Below are 20,731 nucleotides of genomic sequence, written 5' to 3'. Positions count from 1 at the left end.
TCATCGCTGGCACTCACAGCATTTCCAGAAGACAGATAGATCTCTCGGCTTCTAAGAAATATCTGGAAAAGAGCCGTGCTGTTGGCAGCAAAATGAATCGAGCCTTACCTAGTTCCAGGATTTTTTTTCTTCTCCTTTTTTATTTGGTCATCGCCGTCGCTGGAGGAAGATTCCCTCACTGCCGTGGAATTGTGTTTTCAAGAGTTTCTCACGAGCGCAGCTGACCTCGTGACCTGCCAGCGGGCGAACGCCCATTCACCGTAGTCTTGGCACCCGAGAGAAGAGCCACGTGCTTTTCTCCCAGAGCTCTCACCGGCAGAGGTGACAGTTCGGGAACTTGGATCCCGAGTTAGACTTGAGTGTCTGATTAACTTGTATCTACCCCAGCACTTCGAACAGTGCTTGGCACACAGTAAGCGCTCAACACCTACCGTTATCATAGTTAATAATAATCTTTAAGGTCTCCGTGACATGGCCCCAGCCTGAGCGTCTCCGCATTGTAATGGCGAGCCCTCTAGACTGTGAGCTCGATGTGGGAAGGGAATGCGTCTGTTGTGCTCTCCTAAGGGCTTAGTAGAGTGCTCAGCACACAGTGAGCGCTCAGGAAGTACGACTGAATCGGTGAATAATTCTGTTGTATTGGATTCTCCCGAGTGCTTAGTCCAGTGCTCTGCACATGGTAAGCGCTCAGTAAGTAACCACTGATTGATGGATCGATTAACCAACTTTGTGCCACTCTATATTGCGTTATTATTCTTGCGTCTTTCGCCTGGGCCGACTGAAGTGCTTTGGCCCGTCAGCGCTTACTAAGTACGACATACAAGGGGGTGACCATAGTTGCCAAAGTACGGGCTCAAGACATCCTCACCCTTTTGGGAAAGAGTCCTTCTCGGCATATCTGTTGGACATTTACTATATGCAGAGCACTGCGTCAAGCACTCGGAGTACAGTATAACAGCTGGGAGGCACACGTTCCCTGCTTTCATTGAGCTTATAGTCTAGAGGGGGAGACGGGCATTAAAATGAATTGCGGATGAATTCATTCGTTCAGTCATATTCATTGAGCGCTTATTGTTTGCAGAGTCTTGTACTTAGAGCATGGGAGAGTACAGTACAGCAACAAACAGTCACATTCACTGTCCACAATGAGCTTAGAGTATAGAGGCGGGGAGACAGACGTCAATGCAAATAAGTAAAATTATAGATATGTACCATAATAAGTATAGATATGTACTAATAGATAAATGCTGTGGGGCTGAAAGAGGGGAAGAGCATTCATTCAATAGTCTTTATTCAGCGCTTACTATGTGCAGAGCACTGTATTAAGCACTTGGAATGTACAGATCGGTAACAGATACAGTCCCTGCCCTTTGATGGGCTTACAGTCTAATAGGGGGAGACGGCCAGACAAGAACAGTGGCAATAAGGGAGCAGGTCAGGGTGATGCAGAAGGGAATGGGAGATGAGGAAAAGTGGGGCTTACTCTGTGAAGGCCTCTTGGAGGAGATGGGCCTCCAATTAAGCTTTAAAGCGGGGGAGGGTAATGGTCAGATTTGGGGATGGAGGGCGTTCCAGGCCAGTGGCAGGACGTGGGCGAGGGGTCGGCAGCGAGACGGGCGAGATGGAGGCGCAGTGAGAAGGTTGGCACTAGAGGAGCGAAGTACGCGGGTTGTAGAGGAGAGAAGTAAGGTAAGAGGGGGCAGGGCGGTCGAGTGCTTTAAAACCAGTGGTGAAAAGTTTTTGTTTGATGTGGAGGTGGATGGACAAGCACTGGAGTTTTTTTGAAGAGCGGAGTGACGTGTCCTGAATGTTTTTGTAGAAAAATGGTCCGGGCGGCAGAGTGAAGTATGGACCGGAGTGGGGAGAGACAGGAGGTTGAGAGGTCAGTAAGGAGGCTGATGCAGTCATCCAGGCGGGATAGGGTGAGTGACTGTGTTAACTTGGTAGCAGTTTGGATGGAGAGGAGAGGGCGGATTTCATCGACACTGTGAAGGTGGGACCGACGGGATTTAGTGCCGGATTGAATATGTGGGTTGAATGAGATAGAGGAGTCGAGAATAACACCGAGTTTCCGGGCTGGTGAGACCGGAAGGATGGCGGGGCCATCTACAGTGATGGGAAAGTTAGGGGGAGGACAGGGTTTGAGTGGGAAGATAAGGAGCTCCGTTTTCGACACGGTACATTTGCCGGCGACGGGAGGAAATCCAAGTAGAGATGTCTTGAAGTCGGGAGGAGATGTGAGACGGGAGAGACGGAGGGAGATCGGGGCCGGAGAGGGAGATTTGGGTATCGTCCACATAGAGGTGGTAGTTGAAGCCGTGGGGGCGAATGAGTTCTCCAAGGGAGGGCGTGGAGATGGAGAATAGAAGGGGGCCCTGAACTGAACCCTGAAGAACCCCCAAAGTTAGGGGGTGGGAGGCAGAGGGGGAACCCACGAAGGAGTCCGAGAACGAATGGCCAGAGAGATGAGGAGAAACAGGAGAGGACAGAGACGGCGAAGCTAAGGTTGGATAACGTTTCCTGGAGAAGGGGGTGGTCCACAGTTTCGAAGGCAGCCGGAGGTCGAGGAGGATTAGGATGGAGTAGAGGCCGTCGGATTTGGCAAGAAGGAGATCGTCGGTGACCTTCGAGAGGGCGGCTTCCGCGGAGTGAAGGGGGCGGAAGCCAGATTGGAAGGGGTCAAGGAGAGAACCGGAGGAAGGGAATTTGAGACGTCGGATGTAGACAACTGACTCGAGGAGTTTGGAGAGGCACGGTAGGAGGGAGATGGGGCGATAACTGGAGGGAGTCGTGGAGACAAGGGAGGGGTTTTTTTAGGACAGGGGAGACGTGAGCGTATATGAAGGCAGTGGGGAAGAAGCCATTGGAGAGCGAACGGCTATAGGTGGCTGTTAGGGAGGGAAGAAAGGAGAGGGCGGGAGTTTTGATAAGCTGCCAAGGAATGGGGTCGGATACACAGGTGGAAGGGGTGGGTTTGGGAGGAGGCAGGAGATCGCTTCTAGAGATACTGCTGGAAAGGGTGGGAGAGTTGAAGAGGGGGCCGGAAAGGGGAGGGACTGAGGAGGAACAGGGATGATTTTAGGAAGCGCATCCCTGGTGGTGTCAGTTTTCTTAATAAAGTAGGTGGCCAGCTCACTGGGGGGAAGGAGGGGACAGGGGACCTGAGGAGAGAGCTAAGTTTCTGGAACAACAGGCGAAGGTGATGGGCAAGGATGTCAATGAGGGTGGAGAAATAGTTTCACTGGGTAGGGGAGAGGGCAGAGTTAAAGCATGCAAGGACAAATGAGAAATGGACAATGTCGGTCTGATATTTAGATTTCCGCCAGCAGCGCTCTGTGGCTTGAGCAGAAGGGCGAAGGAGGAGGACCGTGCGAGTGATCCAAGGCTGTGACTCAGTGGAACGAGAGCGACGAAGGGATAGGGGATCGAGTGAGTCGAGAGCGTTGAGAGCGCCTGTTTGGTTATCGAGCGTGGGTAGTTGGAGAAAGAGAGCTGTGTGGGGCTGATGGTGAGGCGAATGAAGGTTACAAATCCGAGCTCAAGGGCCACGCAGGAGAGAGACGCAGTAGGTAACTGTGAGCTCGCTGTGGGCAGGTAACTGTGGACAGCTCTCTGTCGGTTTGTTGTTGTAGTGTGCTCTCCCAAGCGCCTAATATGGCATTTTGCACACAGTAAGCGCTCAATAAATAACGACTGAATGAATGAGAAGGTGCCTAGTGTTGCCGTACTGCTTGCAGAGGGGCGGAAACGTGGTAGTATGGTATCTCGTCGCGGGCGGGGAACGCGTCTGCTCCTTCTGTCGTATTGGACTCTCCCAAACGCTTCGTACGGTGCTCCACACATGGTAAGCACTCACCACTGATCGATCGATTTGGGTGGAGGAGGAGAGGCTACCGCCCCACTCCGTGCTAACGGTTTTCAGAATGCATTAGGCCCGCGAGCAATTCCGTTCAGTCATACGACGCTCTCCTGTGCGTTTGCCACAATTACCTAGTTACCTTCTCCCCCTCCGTAAGCTCCCTTCGTATTTTCCCAGACTTCTCCAGGCATGGGGAAAATGGGGGAAATCCGGCCACAAGGGGTCTGGGAAGGAGAGGCAAGGTTCAGTAGAAAGGTAGTTGTCATAACTAATTGGGACCGAAGCTATTTGAGAGGATCAAAAGTATAGACAACTAATACAGAAAAAATAGGATTAACTCTTTGGAAAGACTCTTGCCCGATTTTGTTTAGAATCCAAGCCGTTTTTTTCTATTATTAAATCCACGTTAATCTCAAGTCAGATAACGGAGATTTGAATGATTGGCCTTTTACAGTATATTAAATTTCCTTTAGGCTCCAGACATGAGTGTTAGTATTTGTTTTTATAGCTGCACTGATCCATCTCTTGTGGCAGAAGAGTGTGGTGTTTTGTACATATTTCTTCCTTAATTCCAAGTTCTTTCCCAGGGGAAACTCTTTTCTCTTATAAACACCACAAGGGAAGCTTCAGAGACAAGTTAGGTCTTTCTCCCCTTTCCCAACTTTCTCTTTCCATTCGTGCTCCATTTTTTTATTATTATTCAGGGGTCTTGGGGGCTGGGAGGAGAACTTGAGGCCGTTTATGTATCTGTAAACTCTGGGCGGGACTCAAGCCCTAGAGTTAATAATAATAATAATAATGTTGGTATTTGTTAAGCGCTTACTATGTGCCGAGCACTGTTCTAAGCGCTGGGGTAGACAGAGGGGAAGTGACCCGCTCCCCAAAAGTCATCCTGAACCGTCTCCTTCCCGGATACTGAAATTTACCATGGAGACGGAAGCTCTGAAATTCTAACCAGATACGGGGGCCAAAGATTTATCTCTTCGAAAGTGTAAGGACCCGATATAGTACTTACTAAAAATAAACTTCCCGGTGTTGAAAAGGAAATTGGACGTAAGCACCCAGTAAACGATCATGGCCCCGACGAGTTGATTGGTGGGTTGCCTGGAAGCCCATTACAGACAGGGAACGTGTCTACCAACTCCGTGGTAGAGAAGCAGCGTGACCCAGTGGAAAGAGGCCGGGCCCGAGAGTCCGAGGACCTGGCTTTTAATCCCGACTCCACCACTTGCCTGCTGGGTGACCTTGGGCAATTCACTTAACTTCTCGGTGCCTCGGTGGCTTCATCTGCAAAATGGAGATTCAGTACCTAGTCTCCCTTCTACTTAGACTGTGAGCCCCACGGGGGACTCGATTATCTTGCATTTACTTTCACGCTTAGTATAGTGCTCGAATAGTGAAAGCTCAACACACACCACAATTATTACTGTATCATACTCTCCCAAGCGCTTAGTAAAATGTCCCACACACAGTAAGTAAATGCTATTGATGATGATAATTGATGTTAATGATGGTCGATGTGCTTTGGGAGCAGATGTGTGATGTTTTCTCTTCTTTTCCCCAGAGTTCAGAGTTCTATTCCCCCACCTAACCGGAATCCTCACCCTCGCTTTCTTCATCCATAACTGTGTCATCACGCTCTTAAAGAACAACAAAAACCAAGAAAACAATGTGAGTAAATGCGTGAATATTTGCCCTTTTTATCAATTTCCAGTCAGTACACCAGTCATTTCATATTGGAAATAGAAATATCAGTCATGTCACTCGGTCATCATTTTACAAGTCACGAACATAATGGTACTCTTCAGATAATAAAAAAAAAAGTCTCCCCAAGGGCTAGGGAGAGGAGGGGATGGGGAGGCGAAGGAGAGAATGAGTCGATCTAAAGCCTGTCTGGCCAGAAGAGACTCGGGGCCTCCGCCAGACAGAAACATGCACATTTTGGTGACAGGATGAGTTCTGGTGTGAAGTTGCGGGATGGTAGAGTGGCATGCGGGACCTTTATCAAAGGGGAGTTTGGGGTTGGTTTGGGGATTGGGATTGGGGATTAGTACCTGCCCTATCCTGCCTTGGTTACCATTCAGCATCTTTGCTGATTTCCCTGCCTCCTGCCTCTTCCCTCTCCACTCACTCTGCTGCCTAGGTCTTTTTCCCACAGAAACATTCAGTCCATGTTTCCCCTCTCCTCAGAAGCCTCCAGCGGTTGTCCGTTCATCTCCGGGTCGAAGAGAAACTCCTTTCTGTCGGCTCTAAAGCACTCAATCACCTTGGCCCCTCTTACTCTACCTCACTGCTCTCCTACTTCAACCCATCTCACTTACTGAGTTTCTCTAATGCCAACCCGCTCACTGTACCTCGAGCTCGTCTATTTCTCCACCGACCTCTCGCCCACCTCCTGCCTCCGGCATAGAAGGCCTTCCCTCTTCAAATCGTATGGACGGTGACTCTCCCCCGCCTTCAAAGCCTTACCGAAGGCATATCTCCAGGGGACCTTCCCTGACTGAGCCCTCATTTCTTCGTCTCCCACACCCTCCTGCGTCACCTTGGCACTGGATTTACTCCCTCTATCCTTCCCTCAGTCCCACAGCGCTTAGGTACATATCCGTGATTCATTTATGTATATCGTTGTCCGTCTCCCCCTCTGGACCGTAAGCCCGTTGTGGGCGGGGATTGTATCTGCCAACTGTGTTATATTGTGATGGTGTGCCGTATTCTGCACATGGAAAGCGCGTAGTAAATACGATTGAGCGGGAGAATGATGCTACTTCCTGTTCAGGAGAGCTGTAGCCAAAGGCGTTCTCACCTGAGTGATGCTCCCGGGGCGGGGACAGTTACTGTCATCCAAACTGGGCTCTGGTCTTGCTTGACCCCAGCAGTCCAAGGGGCCCTCGAGGACTCTGGGGATGGTTCTTTAAGGCCTGGGAGCCAGGCGCCCATCTCTGCTTAGTTGTCAGGGGGGCATGAGCTTCCATTGCCCTTCCGTGGAGCCTTCACTGTACTGGTCTAAGCACTTGGGAGAGTGCAGTAGAACAGAACTGGCAGATACGTGGCCTGCCCACATGGAGCTTACAGTCTACTGAATCGTTTAGACAGACTGTAAGCTCACTGTGGGCAGGGACTGCGTCTGTTATATTGTTATAGTGTAGTTTCCCGAGCGCTCGCTGCAGTCCTCTGCACACGGTAAGTGGTCAATAAATGCAGTTGACCGATTGACTGACTGACAGACCAGCTGCCATGACTCGCACCTGGAGGCGAAAATCTCACTGGGCAACTCGGAGCGAGGGGCTCTTGGGAGGTGCCGGGGGTAGGAAACTGAGGCAGAAGCACCTAAACCCCAAGGTAATGAAGCTTAGTCCCGTCTTCCGGAGAAGCTTCCTCCAAGATACTCAAGGGCTTCGGAGACAGCACGATTCTCCACTTTGCATCCGGGAGGATGCTGCCGAGTGTCATGGAAGATAGGAAGTCCATCCTCCCTCGGAGCCTCTCAACCCTCGGCTTGGCCCTCGTTTGAGCTAGGCTTTGCTTAGGCCCTTAGTGCCAGGGACATCCCGGAAGGATCTAAATAATAATGTAATAATGTTGGTATTCGTTAAGCGCTTACTATGTGCAGAGCACTGTTCTAAGCGCTGGGGGAGATACAGGGTAATCCGGTCTTCCCACGTGAGGCTCACAGTGAATCCCCATTTTACAGATGAGGTCACTGAGGCACAGAGAAGTTAAGTGACTCGCCCGCAGTCACCCAGCTGACAAGCGGCAGAGCCGGGAGTCGAACCCATGACCTCTGACTCCGAAGCCCAGGCTCTTTCCACTGAGCCACGCTGCTTCCGCAAATCTCACTTGGAGTGTGGTGACTGCAGGAGAATCAGGGGCACGGCTCCAGGTGGGAAAGGGGGAGCATCATCCCCACGGGATGAGAGCCATTAGGATGCGTCTGTCGTTCTGTAGTACTCTCCCGAGTGCTCAGAACGGTGAGCGCTCAATAAATACGACCGACCGACCGACTGTTCTGCTTTTCGTCCCTCTTCCTCTTTGTCCTGAGCCCCACGCTCACGACCAGCTCTCCTCAGGGGTCTGCCCCAAGTTGCCAACTCCGGTAGAAGTCCAGATCTCCGGAGCTTCTGGGGGCCTTTATCAAACCCCACTTCGCGGGGAAGTCCCTCGGGCCACGCGGTCTCGGGCCGCCTGCGAAGCTCCGTACCCCGAGGGCTCTGGGGGCCAGGGGCCCGACGACCGCCCGACGGTGTGGTGGCGGGCGGTCAGAAGCGGAGGAGCTCACGTTCCTCAAGCGCTCGGCTGCTCCCGAGCCCTCTTCGCGCCTGTTTCCCGGGGGGGGGGGGGGGGGGGGGGCGGTTTCAGAACCAGCTCGTCCCGGACGGAAGTCGCTGTGGAGAAGCAGCGTGGCTCAGTGGAAAGAGCACGGGCTTTGGAGGCGGGGCTCATGAGTTCGAATCCCAGCTCTGCCACTTGTCGGCCGTGTGACCGTGGGCGAGTCACTTCTCTGGGCCTCAGTTCCCTCATCTGTAAAATGGGGATGAAGACTGTGAGCCCCACGTGGGACGACCCGATTCCCCTGTGTCTACCCCAGCGCTTAGAACGGTGCTCGGCACATAGTGAGCGCTTAACGAATACCAACATTATTATCGTTAACATTATTACTCCCCTGCCCGATCGCGGGTCTGGGAGTCGGAAGACTTGGGTTCTAATCCCGGTCCGCCTCTTGTCCGCTCTGTGACTCCGAGCGACTCACGTCTCCGGGCCTCAGTGACCTCATCTGTAAAATGGGGATTAAGAGTGGGAGCCCTCTGCGGAACAGGGTCTGTGTCCAACCCGATTAGCTGGTATCTACCCCGCCGCCTAGAACGGTGCTTGGCACACAGAAAGCGCCTGACAGATACCGTCTATTTTTATTTTCCTCGCCACCCCCGGCCCCTCCAGAGTCAGTCCCTTTTCCCGGTGACGAGTAGGGCCGAAGTCCCCACGGCCACTAGAGGGTCCCAGGTTCACGTTACATCAGTGAGGCGCCACAGCCGTTTCTGTTCCTCGCCCAGACTCCGGGCCTTAACGATCAGAGGCGAAGTGAACCGTTACCCGGTCTCCTGCATTCCCTGCACGCTCATCTTTTTCAGTAAGCTCATGGTTCTGTCCCCTTCAGGCTAAGTCCCGGTGGTTGGGTGGAGAACTGACAGGCCGGCTGATTTTTTTTTTTTTTTCAAGTTTAACTATTTCAGTCTCCCAAATTAAACAGAACTCAAGGCTGGATTAGTCTGTGAGCCCGTCGAAGGGCAGGGACTGTCTCTATCTGTTGCCGATTTGTACATTCCAAGCGCTTAGTACGGTGCTCTGCACATAGTAAGCGCTCAATAAATACTATTGAATGAATGAATGAAGATGGAAGCGAGTGAGGAGATTTGATGCCCGTTTCTTCTCCTCTAAGGCCGAAATGTTGGTTTGGGAAAGAGGAAAGGGGCAGTAAATGTGACTTTCTTGAAGAGAACAACAACAAAAAAAGACTATCGTTTCCTCAGTTCTCCTGGCATTGAACTGGTCATTTTGACCTGGTTCCTGCAAAACGAGACTTCATTCATTCTAAGGAAATGTTGAGATGGAATGAGGTGTCTGGGGTGGACGTGGTAAACAAGGAATTGTTGTTCCCTAAATCCCTCAACATTGGGATGAAACCTAAAGGGGATGGGTTCACATCCAAAGAGAATACAGTGAGTGGTAAGCACGTGAAATGTATCGCAGGAAACAAAAAAAAAATCAGAAGGTTCAGATGTGGATAAATTCATGGCTGAGTGGTTCATAAGGTATTCCTGGAGGGAGAATTAGGGCTAGAGAAGGGAAAGTGAAAGATATTAAATGATCCATCCCTAAACCTTAGGATGGAAGACAAAGCGGACAACCGACTCGCTACCCAGTAATGATGTTTCTTAATGTCCTTATCCGTAGAAGTCATGTTCGTGTTTGTTGACGCTTTCTTCGGTTGTTATGTGTGTTGCAAGGAAGCGGATGCTTCGTTGCAGACATTAGAAGCGGTGTGGCCCGCTAGAAAGAGCACAAGCCTGAAAGTCGGAGGGCCTGGGTTCTAATCCTGGCTCTGTTACTCGCCTGCTGTGTTACCTGGGGAAAACCGCTCAACTTTGTGCCTCAGTTTCCTCATCTGTAAAATGGAGAGTAAATACCCGATTCCCCTCCTTCTTAGACTGAGCGCCACATTGTGGATCAGGGACGGTGTCCAATCTTCTTCTTCTTTTGGTGTTTGTTAAGCGCTCACAATGCTCTTTTACAAGTTCTAGGGTCGATTCAAGCTAATCAGGGTGGACACGGTCCATGCCCCACGTGGGGCTCACAGTCTTAATCCCTATTTTACAGATGAGGTAACCGAGGCACAGAGAAGTGAAGGGGTTTACCCAAGGTGAGTGGTGGAGCTGTGATTAGAACCCAGGTCCTCCTGACCCCCAGGCCCATGCTCTACCTACGAGGCCACACTGCTTCTGCAGCCCCTTGTATTTAATTAATCTAATTTAATTTAATAATGGTATTTGTTAAGCCCTTACTCTGCGTAAAGCACTGTTCTAAGCGCCGCGGGGGATACAAGGTGATCGGGTTGTCCCGCATGGGGCTCACAGTTTTCATCCCCATTTTACCGATGAGGGAACTGAGGCACAGAGAAGTTAAGTGACTTGCCCAAAGTCACCCAGCTGACAAGGAGCAGAGTTTACCCTAGGGTTCGGAACATAGTAGACCCTTTACAGATACCCTGGTTATTATTTGTTAGGATAATTATTCGAAGAAGCCCAGGAAATTAGACCAGCTTGGAAAACTTCGGTGAGGGCTTTAAGAAGAAGAGGAAAGTGTGTTGGCGGTCTGAGAGCAGACGTGGTGGGTAGAAGAGCACACATTGAGCACTTCAACTCAGATGTGGCCCTGCTTCCCCACCCTCCCTTGGAGGCTTTATTAAAAAATATCGCCGCTGTGGTGAATAGTTGCAGACGAGAGCCTGGTTCTCATATCCGGGAGGAGGGGAGCAGGTCAGAAGCTTCGAAGACATTCTGATGTTGCAGTTCCCTGTTCCGGCCCCGTGAAGCACAGCTTATTAGGAGGCAAAGATTTTCAAAAGATCAAATCGTACCCACCAGAGCTTCTCTGATAGGGACAGGTTACGCAGATGAGGACGAAGCGCTAGATGCAAAGCTATCTGGACTTCAGTCTCACGTTTGATCCCCTCCCGTGAGAAGGAAATGTTCACTGCAAGCTGAGGAAACACCGGATTGATGCCGGAATCTGATAGCTTGAGCAGAGTTGCCGTAACGTTACTCCCGGTGCCAAAGCTAACTGTGATGTTGAGTGTTTGTTTGTCCGTTCGCATCATTTGCAAACGCTGGAAAGGAGAAATTTGACTGAGAAATGTTTTCCCGGCAGATGTTATCGTAGTTGAAGCAGAAAATAAAACCTGGATTTTTTAGAGTAACGATAATGTGGGTATTTGTTAAGCGCTTACTACGTGCAGAGCACCGTTCTAAGCGCTGGGGGAGATACAGGGTGAACGGGTCGTCCCGCGTGAGGCTCACAGTTAATCCCCATTTTACAGATGAGGTCACTGAGGCACAGAGAAGTGGAGTGACTTGCCCACAGTCACACAGCTGACAAAATGACAGAGCCGGGATTAGAACCCATGACCTCTGACTCCCAAGCCCGCGCTCTTTCCCCTGAGCCACGCTGCTTCTCTGAGTACGGACCTGATTTTGTACCCAAACGTAAACCGTAAACATTACTCCCTGCATGATATTTCTTTAAAATTCAGAAACTCCGTATCCTAGTTGAAAGGGAGAGGAAGAGATGAGTTGTGAGAAGAGGGAGAGAGAATCCCATATCGCTCTTACTGCTCATGAGCCGGTCCTCATATGAAAAAGCAGTCCTGGGGAGATTGCGGGACAAGGTTTGACACCTCCCTCCCCCACGTTCAGGCCCGCGCAAACCCATCCCTTGATTATCGGGCAGCTGCGGCTTACGGCGCGGCAGCCGCCGGTGTCGGTGAAGTCTTCCCCGTTTGAGGGCTTACTCTGTGCGCAGTGCTGAGCGCTTGGGAGAGTACTACAGAGTTGGCCGACCCAGTCCCTCCCCACGGCGAGCTCGCGTCGTCACGTTCCCTAGATCGTTGCGTGTGTCCTTGCCACTTGGACCTCCTTGTTCGCAGCGGAAGGGTCCCCAGAAGCCAAGATGATAATGTTGGTATTTGTTCATTCATTCACTAGTATTTATTGAGCGCTTACTATGTGCAGAGCACTGTACTAAGCGCTTGGGACGAACAAGTCGGCAACAGATAGAGACGGTCCCTGCCGTTTGACGGGCTTACGGTCTGATCGGGGGAGACGGACAGACGAGAACGATGGCAATAAACAGCGTCGAGGGGAAGAACATCTCGTAAAAACCGATGGCAACTAAATAGAATCGAGGCGATGTACAATTCATTAACAAAATAAATAGGGTAACGAAAATATATACAGTCGAGCGGACGAGTACGGTGCCGTGGGGATGGGAAGGGAGAGGCGGAGGAGCGGAGGGAAAAGGGGAAAATGAGGCTTTAGCTGCGGAGAGGTAAAGGGGGGGATGGCAGAGGGAGTAGAGGGGGAAGAGGAGCTCAGTCTGGGAACGCCTCTTGGAGGAGGTGATTTTTAAGTAGGGTTTTGAAGAGGGAAAGAGAATCGGTTTGGCGGAGGTGAGGAGGGAGGGCGTTCCGGGACCGCGGGAGGACGCGACCCGGGGGTCGACGGCGGGACGGGCGAGACCGAGGGACGGCGAGGAGGCGGGCGGCGGAGGAGCGGAGCGTGCGGGGTGGGCGGTAGAAAGAGAGAAGGGAGGAGAGGTAGGAAGGGGCGAGGTGACGGAGAGCCTCGAAGCCTTGAGTGAGGAGTTTTTGTTTGGAGCGGAGGTCGATAGGCAACCACTGGAGTTGTTTAAGAAGGGGAGTGACAGGCCCAGATCGTCTCTGCAGGAAGATGAGCCGGGCGGCAGAGTGAAGAATAGACCGGAGCGGGGCGAGAGAGGAGGAAGGGAGGTCAGAGAGAAGGCCGACACGGTAGTCTAGCCGGGATATAACGAGAGCCCGTAATAGTAAGGTAGCCGTTTGGGTGGAGAGGAAAGGGCGGATCTTGGCGATATTTAAGCGCTTACTATGTGCAGAGCACTGTTCTAAGCGCTGGGGTAGACATAGGGGTATCAGGTCGTCCCACACGGGGCTCACGGTCTTAATCCCCATTTTACAGCCGAGGTAACTGAGGCCCAGAGAAGTGAAGTGACTCGCCCACAGTCAGCTGACGAGTGGCAGAGCCGGGATTCGAACTCATGACCCCTGACTCCGAAGCCCGGGCTCTTTCCACTGAGCCACGCTGCTTCTCCAGACGGCCCTGGAGCAAAGCAGCTGCAAAGAAGACGCCCTAAGTGACCTCCTGTTGTAGCTTCCGCCGGCCCCACTGGGTCGCTGGTTGCTGCTACTGGTCCCTTTCTGTTCCACCACCGCCGCTCTAGTCGAGGAAAGACCCGTCACGGAGTCGGTCAGTCGTGTTTACCGAGCGCTTCCTGGGTGCAGAGCACTGTACCAAGCGCCGGCGAGAGTGAGGTAGAACAATAAACAGGCACATTCCCTTGCCCGCTACGAGCTTACAGTCTAGAGGGGGAGACGGACCTGAATATAAATAAATAACAGGTACGGCCATAAGTGCCGTGGGGCCGGGACGGGACGAATAGAGAGAGCAAGACCGGGTGACGCAGAAGGGAGTGGAAGAAGAGGATTACACTGTAAACCCATCAACGGGCAGGGAGCGTCTCTATCTGTTGCCGAATTGCACGTTCCAAGCGCTTAGTACAACGCCCTCCCTCCTCACCTCCGCCAGACTGATTCTCTTCCCCTCTTCAAAACCCTACTTAAAACTCACCTCCTCCAAGAGGCCTTCCCAGACTGAGCTCCCTTCTCCCTCTACCACACCCCCTTCACCTCTTCGCAGCTAAACCCTCTTTTCCCCCTTTCCCTCCGCTCCTCCACCTCTCCCTTCCCCTCCCCACGGCACCGTACTCGTCCGCTCGACCGTATATATTTCCGTCACCCTATTTATTTTGTTAATGAATTGTACATCGCCTCGATTCTATTTAGTCGCCGTCGGTTCTTACGAGACGTCCTTCCCCTCGACTCTATCTATCGCCATCGTTCTCGTCCGTCCGTCCCCCCCGATCGGACCGTGAGCCCGTCAGACGGCGGGGGACCGTCTCTATCTGTCGCCGACTTGTTCGTCCCAAGCGCTTGGTCCGGTGCTCTGCACATAGTAAGCGCTCAATAAATACTATTGAATGAATGAATGAATGAATGCTCTGCACATAGTAAGTGTTCAGTAAATACTATTGAATGAATGAAAGAGGAAAGGAGGGCTTAGTCCCCTGGATGCAAAAGGGGCGGCGAGGTGGTGATGAAAAATTGAGAAACACGGACAGCTACTCGACGGCATTATAGTCGAAACCACCTATTAAGTGGCTTTCGCGTTGGCTCCCGTAGAACTTCTCACTCATTCGGTCGTATTTAGTAGGAGGAAGCAACGTGGCTTAGTGGAAAGATCACGGACTTGGGAGTCAGAGGCCGTGGGCTCTAATGCCGACTCCCCCACTTGTCAGCTGTGTGACCTTGGGCAAGTCACTTCACTTCTCTGGGCCCCAGTTACCTCATCTGTAAAATGGGGATTAAAACCGTGAGCCCCACATGGGAGAACCTGATTACCCCGTATCTACCCCCGGCACTTAGAACGGTGCTCGCCACATAGTAAGCGCTTAACAAATGCCGCCATTAATTATTATTAAGCTCTTGCTATTTGCAGAGCACTGTATTGTTATATGTTATATTTATAATGACAATAAACAGTGTCATTACCTGCCCACAATGAGCTCACAGTCTAGGGGACGGGATGGGGAGCGTGGGGGGAGGAGACAGACATCGATACAAATAATTGTACCGCTCAACTGTATATTTTGTCAATGAGCTGTACATCACCTTGATTCTATTTATCTGCTGTTGTTTTAATGAGACGTGCATCCCCTCGATTCTACTTATCGCCGTCGTTCTCGTCCGTCCGTCTCCCCCCGATTAGACCGTGAGCCCGTCAGAGGGCGGGGACCGTCTCTATCTGTTACCGATCTGTCCATTCCAAGCGCTTAGTACAGTGCTCTCCTCATAGTAAGCGCTCAATAAATACTACTGAATGAATGAACGTTCGGCCCGCCACAAATCAGCGGGTAATAATGATGGTGCTGCTCTATTTGTTTAGCGCTCACTCTGTGCCAAGCACTGTAGTAAGAGGGTGGGGCTAATACGAGATAATCAGGTCAGACACAGTTCCTTTACTGCATGGGGCTCACAGTCTAAATAGGAGGGGGAACAGGTATTTCAACTTCATTTTACAGACGAGGAAACTGAGGAACAGAGAGGGCGAGTCGCCCGAAGTCACACAGCAGGGACGTGGTAGATTTGGGAGTAGAACCCAGGTCCTCTAACACCCGATCCTCTGCTCTCTCCACTAGACTATGCTGTTCTTGAGTGCCCAAAAGAAATGAAAAAGTTCCTGGACATCTGCCCCCAACGATATATTTTTTCAGTGGTATTTGTTAAGCGCTCACTATGTGTCAGGCATTGTACTAAGTGCTGTGCACACAGTAAGCGCTCAATAAATACAATGGACCGAATGAATGAATGTCCCACACGAGGGTCACGGTATTAACCCGTTTTGCAGATGAGGGAACTGAGGCACAGAGAAGGGAAAGGACTTGCTCAAGGTCACACGGGAGACAAATGGCGGAGCCGGAATTAGAATCCAGGTCCCAGCCCCGTGCTCTGTCCACTAGGCCGTGCTGCTTCCAAAGTGTCTTTTATTGCAAATGTAGGAAACGGTCACCAGGTGAAACGAAACCTTCTGAGAACATTGTGAAAATATGTGCACCTTGCTCTCAAATGCAATTCCCAGTATTTTTTGCAATTTTTGCTTACAACAAAAACGAGATCTGTATTGGTTGCCATATAGTTATAGTGGGATTTTTGATTGCGCTTACGTTAATGAGTCCATTGCAATTTAGAAGGTTCAGTTGCTTTGGGGGGTTTTTTAAATTTTTTATTAAGAGTAATAATGGCATTTGTTAAGCGCTTACTATGTGCAAAGCACTGTTCTAAGCGCTGGGAGGGATACAGGGTGATCAGATTGTCCCACGTGGGGCTCACAGTCTTAATCCCCATTTTGCAGATGAGGGAACCGAGGCACGGAGAAGTTAAGTGACGTGCCGGAAGCCACGCAGCTGACAAGCGGCGGAGCTGGGATCAGAACCCATGACCTCCGACTCCTATTAAGTGTTTATTATGTGCTACAGTCTGTACTGAGCAGTAGAGTCGATAGGAGATAGTTGAGTTGGACACAGTCCCCGTCCCACATGGGGCTCACAGTCTTAAACCCCATTTTACGGATGAGGCAACCGAGGCGCGGAGAAGTTGAGTTGACGTACCTAAGGTCGCAGAGCACAAGAGTGGTGGAGCTGGGATTAGAATCCAGGTCCTCTGACTCGCAGGCCCATGCTCTTTCCACTAGGCCACACTGCTTCTCTAGTTAATCTTACTGAGCGCTTACTATGTGCAGGGCACTGTACTAAGTGCTTGGGAGAGTACAATATAGCAGAGTTGGTAGACATGTTCCCTGCCCACAATGGGCCTACAGTCTAGTGTAGGGAAGCAGCGTGGCTCAGTGGAAAGAGCCCGGGCTTCGGAGTCAGAGGTAATGAGTTCGACTCCCAGCTCTGTCCCTTGTCAGCTGTGTGACTGTGGGCGAGTCACTTCAATTCTCTGGGCCCCAGTGACCTCATCTGGAAAATGGGGATTAACTGTGAGCCTCTCGTGGGACGACCCGATGACCCTGTATCTCCCCCAGCGCTTAGAACAGTGCTCTGCACCTAGTAAGCGCTTAACAAATACCAACATTATCATCATTATTATTATTAGTTCTTATTAAGATGATTATCAACCCCGAATTTCACTGGGCAGGGATCGTCTCTATCTGTTGCCGAATTGTACATTCCAAGCGCTTAGTACAGTGCTCTGCACATAGTAAGCGCTCAATAAATACTATTGAATGAACTTTCCATTGTCCATCACAGGTTCTACTCGTACAATAGAGAAGCAGCTTGGCCTAATAATATTAATAATAATTATTGTGGTATTAGATTAGCAAATATTATATATCTGGCACTGTACTAAGCACGGGGTGGTTACGAGCAAATCCGGTCGGACACGGTCCCTGTCCCACACGGGGCTCACGGTCTCGGTCCCCATTGTACAGATGAGGTAACGGAGGCACGGAGAAGTTAAGCGACCTGTCCAAGGTCACACAGCAATCAAGTGACAGAGCCAGGATCAGAACCTAGGACCTTCTAACTCCCGGGCCCGGGCTCCATCCGCTTGAGAAGCAGCACGGGGTGGATACAAGCAAATCCGGTCGGACACGGTCCCTGTCCCACACGGGGCTCACGGTCTCGATCCCCATTGTACAGATGAGGGAACGGAGGCAAAGAGAAGCGAAGTGACTTGCCCAAGATGATACAGCAGCCTCAGCTTTCCGCCACCTAGTCCCGTGTTCTGTCCACTACGCCGCGCTGCTTCTCGTTATCATTATTATTGTGAGTCTCGTAGCTGCGTCTCGCCTTTTCAGGTAGAAAAGCCCACCAGAGAATCAGAAATGATCCCGGAACCAAATGCCCAGGTTTCGCGTTGCGCTGTCCCGCCCAGCGGGAAACGATGGACTGAATGAACGGAGTTAAAAGGAAAATACCCATCCCGATATTTTCCTTCATTTTCTTAACCTTCAAAATGCTGTGTTAATGAGGATCGGCCGATCGCCTTTTGTTTCGCAGAAGTGTTTGGCTGTAACTTTCTAGTGATGATAGAAAACAGACTTGTCAGATGGGGGATCTGTGCAGTTTGAATCTGACAGCTGGATATATTAAAAATGTCTTAAAGCCCTTGGCTTTGGGTAGGGGATAAAGGGACAGAAGCAATCCACTTTATTTAATGCTCTGTGTACCTTACTTAATTCGACGGTAAGATCCAGTGTCGGTTTGAACGGCCGTCTCTTGACTTCCTTTGGCTTATCGTTTAGGTTCGGACGACTCTGATACCCGTTCGCTGTCCGATAGTGTTCGATTAGCGTGGCTTATTTAATGACCGTACTTATAATATGCAGTACCGGGCCTGTTTGGAGGTTTTATGTACTAGACGTGTAATTATTTTTCTCCTGATTTATAGGGAGAAAATTCCCTCTTTGTTCACCCAATATTGCTCTGCGAGCTTTATGAGTTTTTTAAATTAGGTTTTAGGTAATGCCCCCACGGTTTCGCTCGGTAATTTCATTTTTGCGAAAAGTAGCCTAGCCCTAAATGATTAAACTTCAGTTTGTATTTATCTTTCAGTTCAGATAACTGAATGCCCGGTGCAAATAAGAGCTTATGGCGGGCCTAGAAAAAAAAAATAGGGACTGGAAAAAGAAAACGTGGGCTGCTCGGTTTTGAATTAGCCTGCACGTTGTTTGAGTCTTTCTATCAGGAGAATGTGTGGCCTAGTGGAAGGTGCAGGGGCCAGGGAGTCAAGAGGACCTAGTTCTAATCCCAGCTCTGCTGTTTATCTGCTGTGTGACTTTGGGCAAGTCACTTCACTTCTCTGTTGCCTCAGTTACCTCATCTGTAAAATGAGGATTGGCACTGTGAGCCCTGTGAGGGACGGGGACTGTATCCAACCTGACGAGCTTGTTTCTGCCCCTGTGCTTAATACAGTGCCCGGCATGTAGTAAGTGTCTAACAGATACCTCCCACTCCTCCTGCATCTCCTTCTACCTTCAAGACATCTCTACTTGGAGAGAAGCAGCCTGGCTCAGCGGAAAGAGCCCGGGCTTGGGAGTCAGAGGTCATGGGTTCGAATCCCTGCTCTGCTACTTGTCAGTTCTGTGACCGGGGGCAAGTCACTTCACTTCTCTGGGCCTCAGTTACTTCATCTGTAAAATGGGGATTAACTGTGAGCCTCACGTGGGACGACCTGATTGCCCTGTATCCACCCCAGCGCTTAAAACAGCGCTCGGCACATAGTAAGCGCTAAACAAATACCAACATGATTATTATCATTATTATTATTATTACATCCTCCCATCGCCTCCAACTTAACGTGTCCAAAACAGAGCTCCTTATCTTCCCACCCAAACCCTGTCCTCCCCTTGACTTTCCCATCGCTGTAGACGGCACCACCATCCTTCCCGCCTCAGGAGCCCGTATAACGCCAAGGTGTTTTTACAAAGTAGCCTATCCCTAAATGATTAAACTTCAGTTTGTATTTATCTGTTTGTATCAGATATCAGTTTGTAAATCAGTTTGTGTTTCTTTACAACCTTGGCGTTATACTTGATTCCTCCATCTCATTCAACCCACCTATTCAATCCGTCGCCAGAGCCTGTCGGTCCCACCTGTCGGATTTCGCTAAAATCCGCCCTTTCCTCTTCATCCGTGCTGCTGATACGTTAATATTGTCACTCATCCTATCCCGCCTGGATGACCGCATCAGCCTCCTCACTGACCTCCCAGCCTCCCGTCTCTCCCCACTCCGGCCAGTATTTCACCCCGCTCGCTCGGATCGTCTTTCTACAGTGACGTTCGGGACGTGTCACCCCGAAACTCAGAAAACTCCAGTGGTTGCCCTTCACCACATCAAACAAAAACTCCTCACCGTGGGCTTTAAAGCAGTCCACCACCTCGCCCCCTCCTACCTCACCTGATTTCTCTCCAGAAGCAGCGTGGCTCAGTGGCAAGAGCACGGGCTTTGGAGTCAGAGGTCATGAGTTCGAATCCCAGCTCTGCCACTTGTCAGCTGTGTGACTCTGGGCGAGTCACTCAACTTCTCTGTGCCCCAGTTACCTCATCTGTAAAATGGGGATTAAGACTGTGAGCCCCACGTGGGACAACCTGATTCCCCTGTGTCTACCCCAGCGCTTAGAACAGTGCTCTGCACATAGTAAGCGCTTAACAAATACCAACATTATTATTATTATTATTACAACCCAGCCCGCACACTTCGCTCGTCTAGTGCTAACCTTCTCACTGGGCCTCCATCTCGCCTGTCTCGCCGCCGACCCCTAGACCGCACCCTACCTCTGGCCTGCAATGCCCTCCCTCCTCAAATCTGACGGTTACTCTCTCCCACCTCCCCTTCAAAGCCTTACTGAAGGCAAATCTCCTCCAAGAGGCCTTTCCGGCCTAAGCCCCGCTTTTCCTCATCTCCCACTCCCTTCTGCGTCGCCCCGACTTGCTCCCTATACTCTTCCCCTCTCCCAGCCCCAAAGCACTTATGTTCATGCCTGTCATTTTGTTTATTTGTATCGATGTCTGTCTCCCTAGAGTATCATTTCCAGAATTAACATATGCAGTGCTTTCACTGTGTTTGCAGGTAAGAGACCTGTCGATTGCTTTCTTTCTGGTGGGATTAACATACCTCTACGTTGGCATCTTGATTTTCGCATCGTTTCCCTCTCCACCACTGTCCAAAGAATGCATTGAACAGGTAAGGACGTTTTCATTCCGTGGGCGGTTTTGCTTCCAGAGGCAGAGCAGCGTCGTGCTGGTCATCCCCCAGGCTGGAAGCATCGGGAAGGTAGGAGCTTTCGGACGACTCGAGTGAGTAAAGGGTGCAGGATTTGGCCCTCCGGCTTCCTGAAGCTGAGACCTAGGCACCCCCCCCAGCCGAAAAACCCTGACCGATTGCCAGTGCCGTGGAGGTGCTTTTGGAAGCGACGTCTTCTCTCGGGAATTCAAGATCCC

The 20,731-nt window shown here is 50.8% G+C and overlaps 1 protein-coding gene across 3 annotated transcripts in view; it reads left to right on the top strand.

Moving 5' to 3' along the window:
- Positions 1 to 20,731, top strand: part of SLC38A9 (solute carrier family 38 member 9) — an 82,996-nt gene that overhangs the window by 40,862 nt on the left and 21,403 nt on the right. For all 3 annotated transcript variants that reach the window (XM_029061160.1, XM_029061164.2, XM_029061179.1), the window contains 2 exons: positions 5,424 to 5,530; positions 20,361 to 20,474. In XM_029061160.1, the coding sequence (XP_028916993.1) occupies positions 5,424 to 5,530; positions 20,361 to 20,474 (221 nt within the window). The remainder of the gene's footprint in view (positions 1 to 5,423; positions 5,531 to 20,360; positions 20,475 to 20,731) is intronic.

This window comes from Ornithorhynchus anatinus, chromosome 1 (genome assembly GCF_004115215.2).
Source record: "Ornithorhynchus anatinus isolate Pmale09 chromosome 1, mOrnAna1.pri.v4, whole genome shotgun sequence".
NCBI classification, from domain to species: Eukaryota; Metazoa; Chordata; class Mammalia; order Monotremata; family Ornithorhynchidae; genus Ornithorhynchus; species Ornithorhynchus anatinus.
The sequence above is the reverse complement of the archived record's forward strand: the minus strand, read 5'-3'. Positions and strand labels throughout refer to the sequence as shown.